The sequence below is a fragment of the Engraulis encrasicolus genome, chromosome 8 (assembly GCF_034702125.1).
Source record: "Engraulis encrasicolus isolate BLACKSEA-1 chromosome 8, IST_EnEncr_1.0, whole genome shotgun sequence".
NCBI classification, from domain to species: domain Eukaryota; kingdom Metazoa; phylum Chordata; class Actinopteri; order Clupeiformes; family Engraulidae; genus Engraulis; species Engraulis encrasicolus.
In genome coordinates, this window is record NC_085864.1 from 52,485,938 (window position 1) to 52,495,937 (window position 10,000).

Below are 10,000 nucleotides of genomic sequence, written 5' to 3' on the forward strand. Positions count from 1 at the left end.
AGAGGAGGATAGATGAGAGGATGAGGAGAGGAAAGGAGAGAGGAGAGGAGGATAGATGAGAGGATGAGGAGAGGAAAGGAGAGAGGAGAGGAGAGGAGGAGAGAGGAGAGGAGAGGTGGGGAGAGGAGAGGTGAGGAGAGGAGAGGGGATAGAGGAGAGGAGATGAGAGGGGGGTGGACATATTTGCGATCTTTGTGCTAGAGCTGAGATGTACTATGTTGCATGGCCACCCTTACCTTAACTGTCTGTCTGTGTATGTCTATGTCTCTCTCTCTCTTTCTCTCTCTCTCTCTCTCTCTCTCTCTCTCTCTCTCTCTCTCTCGCTCTCTCTGGTATTATTTTGTGACTCAGGAATGCAGGGATAAAACAGACTAAGATACAGAGCTCTTTCCTAGCTCTTCCCTTATGTTGGTCGGGTTTCATTCTCTACTTCTAATTCACTCGTAATTATCTCGCAAATATATTTCACCTTTCTGACGTGACGTCTTTCCTTGTATGTTGTGTTCTTACCACGCAAACACACCCGAAGAGAGACACTGGAAGTACGCAAGAGAAGTCATAGCAAGAGCCACACAAGTATTACATGCAACAGTGTATGCATGTTTAAAAGCAGAACGTAAGCATCCCGACATTCCAATTCAGAATGTAAGCATCCCAACATTCCAATTCACAGCTATTGACGATCCGCATCGTATCGAATCGAAGGAGAGGAGAGGAGAGGAGACGAGACGAGACGAGAGTGGAGGAGAGGAGGAGAGTGGAGGAGAGGAGATGAGAGGAGGATAGAGGAGAGGAGAGGAGAGGAGGATAGAGGAGAGGAGAGGAGGAGAGAGGAGAGGAGAGGGATAGAGGAGAGGAGAGGTAAAGAGAGGAGAGGAGATGGGAGAGGAGAGGAGAGGAGATGAGAGGGGGGTGGACATATTTGCGATCTTTGTGCTAGAGCTGAGATGTACTATGTTGCATGGCCACCCTTACCTTAACTGTCTGTCTGTGTATGTCTATGTCTCTCTCTCTCTCTCTCTCTCTCTCTCTCTCTCTCTCTCTCTCTCTCTCTCTCTCTCTCTCTCTCTCTCTCTCTCTCTCTCTCTCTCGCTCTCACTCTCTCTGGTATTATTGTGTGACTCAGGAATGCAGGAATAAGACAGACAAGGATACAGAGCTCTTCCCTAGCTCTTCCCTTAGGCTGGTCGGTTTTCATTCTCTACTTTTAATTCACTCGTAATTAATGCAAATATATTTCACCTTTCTGGCGTCTTTCCTTGTGTGTCGTATTCTTACCACGCAAACACACCCGAAGAGAGACACTGGAAGTACGCAAGAGAAGTCATAGCAAGAGCCACACAAGTATTAGGTGCGACAGTGCATGCACGTTTAAAAGCAGAACGTACAGGTGTAAGCATCCCGACATTCCAATTCAGAATGTAAGCATCCCAACATTCCAATTCACAGCTCTTGCAATTTGCCGATCCGCATCGTGTCGAATTCATAGTATTATTTTCGCTGAAGTTTAACTACAAATTGTTGTTCAAGTCGCCTCTGTCTAGTTGCCCAAATCACCTTTGTCTCCTCTGTCACCAGCTCCTTCTTACAAAGTCACCAGTGTCACTCTACAGTCCATGGAGTAGTGTGGGGTTAGGTGCCTTGCTCGGGGACACACTTCAGGCATGGAGGGAGGAAGTGAGAGGTGAGGGTGGGGTTTGAACTTGCAACCCTGTGATCTACAGATTATTATTTACAGCATATTGGTTACAGTCCATGGGGTAGTGTGGGGTTAGGTGCCTTGCTCGGGGACACACTTCAGGCATGCAGGGAGGAAGGGAGAGGTGAGGGTGGGGTTTGAACCTGCAACCCCATGATTTACAGATTATTATTTACAGCATATTGGTTACAGTCCCTGTAGCAGCAGTATGGGGATAGGTGCCTTGCTCAAGGGCACTTCAGCCGTGGAGGGAGGAAGGGAGAGGTGAGGGTGGGGTTTGAACCTGCAACCCTGTGATCTACAGTCCAACTCCCTACCCATTACACCACAGCTGCCCCTACAGTAATTGGCCAGTGTGCTGCCAGCTGATGTACACCAGGCTGATGTCATTATACTCTATATCCTGCTGCATCGATGACCTCACCATTGGTCTGCCTGCTTTAGGAGGGGGTCTTCAAGCACCCATCTTGTCTTGCTGAGCCGTGTGTGTGCATGTGCGTGTACGTTTTTGTGTGTGTGCATGCGTGTGTGTGTGTGTATGTGTGTGTGTGTGTGCGCGCGCGCGTGTGCGCGTGCGTGTGCGGCTGAGGGTGGTGGAAAGCCCAGTTGGGAAACTCCAACTATCATTGTCATTGTGACACAGCACACAGCTCCACAGCACACGAGTGCACACAGCACACAACGAAATTGCATTCATGCCTCACCTGTGCAAGGGGGCAGCCTGAGCTCAGGGTACCTCAGTCATGGAGGAGGAAGGGGGAGAGCACTGTTTAATGCAGTGGTTCCCAAACTTTCTCAGCGGGGACCCCTTGCACACCATAGTCTCAGCCTAGCAAATGCCAGGCAATTTTTTGTCAATTAATATTGCTAGATTTTCGTTCAAGTCCGGACGGGGTCATTTCCCAACCCTACCCCATCTCTCTCCACACTCACTTCCTGTCGCACCTTCTCTATCCTATCCGAAATAAAGGCCCAAAAAGCCCATAAAAATATCTTGAAAAGAATTAAATAAATATTGCTAGATTTTCGATGAGTAGTTTGTCAGCTAATGTTGCCAGAAGTCAACAGGACAGCAAATACATCTATTCACCATACCAATGAATACAAGCCCCTTTTGTTTGCGACCCCCCTTGCGAACCCCACCCCCCCCCCCCCATGGGTCCCGACCCCCAGTTTGGGAACCACTGGGTTAATGTCTTGTGGCCAAGCCGGGGTGGGGGGGTGGGGGGTGGTGGTCAGAATTTGGAGGGGATCTTGAAGCATCGATCATATCTTACAGACTGAGGCGGAGGAGGTGGGTGGGGTTACAGGTCCGATGTTGGGTGAAGGTCAAAGTTGAAAGGTCATGGTGTCCCTCCCAGTATAGGCCAGGAGCTCTGGTTACCGTGACGACCCCGGTAGAGGATGAGGGAGAGGCTGCTGTGGAGCTGTCATCACCCTCTTCACATGACACTGTACTGGAGGTAGAGGTGTGTGTGTGTTCGTGTGTGTGTGTGTGTGTGTGTGTGTGTGTGTGTGTGCGTGCGTGCGTGCGTGTGTGCGTGCGTGCGTGCGTGTGTGTGTGTGTGTGTGTGTGCGTGCGTGCGTGCGTGCGTGCGCATGTTAGTGTGTGTTCAAAGTAAACCATCCCAGTTCACATGACTCCTGACATTCTCCCACAAAAGTTGCCGTGTAGTCGCCCACCAAACACTCAAACAGATACAGTGAATTTCATAGTAATGTGGCTTTTGCAATTCACCACTCTATGTTACAGTTGTGACAAGAAAGAAATTAAAAGTTTCATTGCAAAATGGTATGGCAACATTTTGGGAAATTGACATTTGTGTATTGGGCTTTGCATTACATTGCATTTTACGGTATTGGTTTAAAAAGTATGTTCTCAAAATATTAGAATGGCAAGAATTCACACGTAGATGATTGGATGTCTGAACAGTCAATTCCACTAAGAAAATGCAACAGTTAAAAAAAAATGGTGCTTACATCATTTTTCAATGAAACTCTTCAATTACTCCCAATGCACCTCTCTACTGTATATTAGAGTTGTGACAAGACACCTTGTATTGTACAGTTGTGCAGAGTACACATATTTTACTCATCCTAAAGGAAATGTAGGTGCCCAGCAAAACATACAGTTGGCGCAAATCCTACACCCAACATATCACTCGTTACGCATTAACACAATTATGTATAAACTGTCAATTAAAGAAATAAAACGACTTAAATAATCCATATAAAAGTATTGCAGTGTGAGAGTGGCACTTGGTTGGTTTTTAGTAATAGGCATGGAGGACCTGAGTTCCTGTGTGTGTGTGTGTATGTGTGTGTCGAGGCTTCTGTCATTTCTAGTGTGTGTGTGTGTGTGTGTGTGTGTGTGTGTGTGTGTGTGTGTGTGTGTGTGTGTGTGTGTGTGTGTGTGTGTGTGTGTGTGTGTGTGTGTGTGTGTGTGTGTGTGTGTGTGTGTGTGTGTGTGTGTGTGTGTGCATGTGTGTGCGTAAGTGTGTGTGTGTGCGTGTGTGTGTGTACATGTGCGTGCGCGCGTGCGTGCGTGTGTGTTTGTGCGCGCGTGTGTGTGTGTGCGTGCGTGCCTGCGTGCGTGCATGCGCGCACGCGTGTGTGTATGTGTGTGTGGTGCGTGCGTGCGTGCGTGCGTGTGTGTGTTGCCTGTGTGTGTTGCCTGTGTATGTGTGTGTGTGTGTGTGTGTTGGGGGTGTGTGTGTGTCAGGTCCAGTTGCCATGTGGTGTATTTTTGGCTGCTGCATTAATGCTGACTGAACAGAGGCACCAAAATGGCAGAAAGAGAGAGAGAGAGAGAGAGAGAGGGAGAGAGAGAGAGAGAGGGAGAGAGAGAGAGAGAGAGAGAGAGAGAGAGAGAGAGAGGGAGAGAGAAGAGAGAGGGAATGGGAGAGGGAGAGAGAGAGAGAGAGAGAGAGAGAGAGAGAGAGAGAGAAGGGGGTGTTCCGACTGAGGGAAAGCCTGAGAGAGAGACACATACAGAGAGACAGACAGAGAGCGTGAGACAGAGAGAGAAAGAAGGGAGGGAAAGAAGGAAAAGGAGAAGTAGAAAGAGAGAAAGACAGAGAGAGACCAAGATAGAGAGAGAAAGAGAGAGACAGACCAAGGTAGAGAGAGAGAGTGAGAGTGAGAGGTAAGAGAAGGAAGGGAAGAGAGAGAGAGAGAGAGAGAGAGGGAGAGAGAGAGAGAGAGAGAGAGAGAGAGAGAGAGAGAGGGAGAGAGAGAAAGTGAGCGTGCGAGTCAAGAAGAAGAAGAAGGGAGAGAGAAGAGAGAGACGCAGGAGGAGGAGAAGAAGAGAGGAAAGAGAGAGGGAGTGAGTGAGTGTGTGAGTGAGAAGCCGAGTAGAGGAGAGGAGCCACACCATGCAACCAGCAACCATGTCTTCAAAAGGTGAGATATCAGATTAAGGCTCCCAAAATCTATCACGGTGTGCGGTGTGGCATTTCCATGTCATGTGTACCGTACGTCTTCATGTGTGTACAGTACTGTACAGTACGGTATGTGCTGTATGTATGTCTATCTATGTCTACGTACGTGTGTGTGTGTGTACCTGCATGTGACTATGAGTTATTAAAGCACTCCAGCAATCCGAGCTCGTGCTTCTTGTCTGTGCCCATGCCCATTCTCCGCGCCGGTGGCAGTGCTGGTGGTACACGTTGATCCATACTGTGCAGGACTATCCTACAGCCACAGTGCAGTACAGCACAGTACAGGCCATCCTTTTGGAAAGGGCGATTTGGGGTGCTTTCGGGGGTGAACGTTGATCGTCGTCGGTGGTGGTGCTAACCCGCAGCTGTGCCGGCCGCAAGCTAGTGGAGCTTATTTTCCTGGGCAGGAACTGGGCCAAGGCTCTCTAGCAGGTCGGTAATACTCTAGTAGATATCATATGGAGCCTGTAAAATGGGGTGTATATTGGGTATGTGTATGGGTATGTGTGTGAATGGATTAGGGATGTACTGTACTGATTTGTAAGGTTCTGCTGTTTTCCGAATCCACTGCATAAGATTTAGCTGAAACTGAAACTGAATACCGAATCCTACCGTGATCACCGAATCCGAAACCGAACCCAGGCAACAAGGCGGAATACAAAACCCCATCTTGGATTCGGTTTCGTAAAGGCTCTGCTAACTATTGAATCAGCTCCTTAAAGGGGTGTGCCACTATTTTGGGGATTAATACAGTTAAAATCGTTGGCTGGGGTTTATAAAGGTGGTTAAGTGTCTTATTTTTCATGTTAAGCGTTGTCTTGCTTTAAGACAAGTTAAAAGAGGGAGTATGTCGCTAAGCTAGTGAAAGTCAATGGAACAGTGTAGCATTGCTACATGCTACACGGATCCATTGACTTTCACTAGCTTAGCGACATGCGCCCTCTTTTAACTTGTCTTAAAACAAGACAACGGCTTACATGAAAAATAAGACACTTTACCACCTATATAAACCCTGGTCAACGATTTTAACTGTATTAAGCCCCAAAATAGTGGCATACCCCTTTAAGATTTGGCAGAATTCTACTCGGAATACCGAATTCTATTCCGATCATCACCAAAACCGAACCCGGTCAACAAGGCCAAATCTGTCCGAATTCGAAACCGAATCTTGGATTCGATACATCCCTTGTATGGACTATGGGTATGGGAATGTAGTATGGTATAGTTCTATGGATATTGGGTGTGGTTAGGCTATGTGGTGTATCAGTGTGGGTGTACGGACTATGCCTGCCCTTCTCATTGGTTTCTAAGAGGCTCTAGAGCAGCTCTATAGGGGATCTATAATAGAACTGGGAATTGTAAAACTGGTGGTAAATGGTGTATGGGTGTGGGTCTATAAATGGGTTTATGTGGATCTATAAGTGTGTGTATGTGTATGGACTTTGGATGTGGGTCTATGAAGTATGGGTGTGTGTGTGGGGGCTTTGGATGTGGGTCTATGGACTATGCCATATCTTAGCATAGCTATGCTTTTTAGCGAACAGGGAGGACTTATTGTTTTAAGGTTGGAAGTAACTTTTGGGCATAACATCTGCGTGCCTGCAGATGCGTGGACTATGGCATTGGTCTATGGAGTATGTCAGCCTTAGCATGCCAGCCTGTCTTATAGGTACATGTAGGAGGCTCTATTACAGGTCTGTGAAGCTCAAATTAATGGGTTATGGGGTTGTATGTCCATGCTATTGATGTGTGGGTCTGTTGACTATGGTTATGGGTGAATGGAAAATGCCTACTGATTTCACACTAACTAATGTGTCAAAACGGCCAGTAAGTTGATCTTTTCTACCAGCCAAATTGAAATTTCACCAGCATTTGGCTGATGTTAATTTCGAGTCCTGGTTGTGGGTGAATATAGGAGGCACTCTAGTTGGTCTGGTGGCTGTGAAGTTCCAATCAATAGGTCTGGATTTACTGCATGTGTTTATGGGTGTATGGGCTATGAATGTACAGGTCATCGTTGCTTTGATGTACAGTGTACATTGTATGTGTGGATAAGTGTGGGTGTTTGGGTTTATGGGTGTGTGTGAGCGTGTGTTTGGGGTATGCCTGCCCGTCCCACAGTATAGCAGCTGATTCTCTTGGGCCTGGTTCCTCATTGCCTCATGTTATTTTTATCATTTATTGGGTGTTACGAATGTATCATTTGGTATATACTGTAGGCCTACTGTACATAGCCCATAGCCAATCATGTCAGTTGTATTCAAACAAACTGCAAGCTTCCGTTTTGTCAATTATGTAGTGCGCGCCATCGCCTTTCCACCTCTCCCTGCCCTCAGATTGGATTGGCTCCCTAGCTCAGGCCACTGATTTGGGAGTAGCAGCCATACTGTCTTTCAGTTGGGGACAGTTGTGCAAAGCATCATGGGATTTCCTAGGTTCCCCAGCATCTGTGTGAATGATCTTTAGCAGATCTATTAGAAGGCCTCATTGCCTTTTGGTTTTTGTATGAGAAGGGATCATGGACTAATCGCACTGTATAGACCATGGGTGTGCTGTGGGTGTTTGGGGGAAATGCTAAAGGACTTTTGTGTGGTACCTGGGCAGGTTCTACATGGAGGTTCGCTGGCATGTCTGGGCAGGTTCTAGATGGAGGTTCCTTGACATGTCTGAGCAGGCCCTATAGATCAGTGATTCTCCACCTTTTTTTGAATAAGCGTCGCTTGTACCTCATCCTAAGCCTCACCAAACACTCTTGACCACATCACATGCCTGCCAATGCCCCTCTTTGTAATAAAAAATAGACCAATGGCCCCCATTGTCAACTAAGCACCACATCCTCTCAGCTGTATCCTTCTCAATGCACCAAATGGGGCACCTAAGTCACGCCCTCTACTTCCTGGTTCATGGGGCAGGGGGAGTCTAAATATAATTACTGGGCTTGAAAATGAGTGTTTTTTGGCACCAATCCGAACCTTGGACCTCCACCTATGCACCACAAATCCAAAAATCACTCATTTTCAAGCCCAGTAATCATTTTTTGACTCCCTCTGCCCCATGAACCAGGAAGTAGAGGGCGTGACTTAGGTGCCCCATTGCTGGTGAAAACTCTCTCCCTGTATCTCGGTACTAGTCAAAACTCACTGCTTCCATTCCATTCCATTATTCCATTCCATTCCATCTGGGTGTTCCATTGCAGTTGTTCTTAAATGGTTTTCTGTACTGTACATCCAAAGGAGGGGCAAATGTTTGGCATAGTGTTGGTTGGTTGGTGTGGGGATGTGGAGGATGTGTCTGCCTGGCTTCCACCTTGACATACAGTATTGGGTTCATTTGACCATCGACACTAACGTGAAGTGAAGTCCCTGCACACTGGACACAACAAAATTGCATTCATACCTCACCCGTGCAAGGGGGCAGCCTCCAACGGCGCCCCAAGGGAGCAGTGCGGCGGGACGGTACCATGCTCAGGATACCTCAGTCATGGAGGAGGATGGGCAGCCTTTGGGATACAAGTCTGACGCCCTAACCGCTTACCCATGACTGCCCTAAATAAAGGGAACACCATGGGTGCTATTCTGTTGTGAGGCAACAGCGAGGGGGTGAGACTACAGTAGACCAGGAAACGGGAAGAAAATCTCACATTCCCATTCATCTCTATGGGAGACTTGAGCCAATTCATCTCCTTGCCAATGCTTGCCGAGTCTATTCTATTTTGGTTCAAATGGTAGTTTCCTGTCCATTTCAAACAAGCCAAATATTTTTGTGTTGGGCTAACCCTTTATTTCATCATAGAGCTATTTACATTGTTTAAATAAGCACTGAGCATTGTTAGTTGACTTGATTGACAGTTGGAATTGTTTTAGAATTCTTTTGATGGACAGTCAAACTCAACCACTGTCCTATCAGCGCTCGTCGTCAGCGTTCATTTAGGGTGGAAGAATCCTCGCTGATCATTTGTGATTGCTTCAAAGCAGTTCAATGGAGTTCTACAGAACCACTGTGTACCCTAATTATTTCAAGTGAATGGATTTGTCCATTCATAAGTTGAAGAAGGAGATTGTGCACATCCCAGGAAAAGGTGCCGGATGAGGGCCAAATGTAGTTTTCAAAGTGAGAAGTCCGCACACTTGAAATCCTTTTTGTTGTCTTTTGTTATTTCATGGCTGGACTTTGACCATTCATCATTCTCTTCTCTTGGCTTGCCAGTGTGTACAGTGTTATTGATTAGCCTACCGCAGGCTATGTAGCAGGCCTACTGTACGTAAAGCACTGCTCACCCCTAAATTTACCCAGGAGGCAACACAGACTCTATGCTCTCCTCAAATATCTGTGTGCCTCAGGTTTCAGTATTTGTCACAAGTAAAAGTGTATAATTGTTTTATGATAAGGAATTTCTCGTCTTGGATATTATTGTTGGACTTTGTGTAGTGTGCTTTGTGTTGGACTGAAATAAACGTGAAATGGTTCTGTTTTCCTATTTGGCAGTGCTTGGTGGAACGGATTTAAGGATGGAAGTTCAACATTTGTTTATAGGAGGCTCTCGAGCAGCTCTATTGGGGATCTATACATCTTCAACATTTGTTATTGAGTACATTGAAATGATCAAATAATCACATACGTTTGAGTCTTGGTCATTTAAAACAGTGTTTTTCAACCACTGTGCCGGGGATCACTGGTGTCGCCTCGTGAGAGATCATCTTGTGTGCTGTGGGATATTATAGAATGACTGTACATTGTTAATAGACTAGGAATTAGGGGGTTTATTTTCAGCTAACGTTTACAATTGGTTGGTGTGCTTTGGCATTTTGTCCTCAACAAAGGTGTGTCTTGGCTCAAAACACGATGAAAACCACTCACTGAT

General features: G+C 46.6%; 1 protein-coding gene across 2 annotated transcripts in view; it reads left to right on the plus strand.

Moving 5' to 3' along the window:
• The first annotated feature begins 4,905 nt into the window (after nt 1-4,905).
• The window catches only part of rtn2a (reticulon 2a), a 42,364-nt gene continuing 37,269 nt past the window's right edge, over nt 4,906-10,000 (plus strand). Inside the window, exon 1 of one of the 2 annotated variants that reach the window (XM_063205870.1) lies at nt 4,906-5,101. In XM_063205870.1, the coding sequence (XP_063061940.1) occupies nt 5,074-5,101 (28 nt within the window). In that variant the 5' untranslated portion in view covers nt 4,906-5,073. Of the gene's footprint in view, nt 5,102-5,382; nt 5,572-10,000 lie in introns of those variants that run through there. The other variant, XM_063205871.1, reaches the window with a different exon arrangement.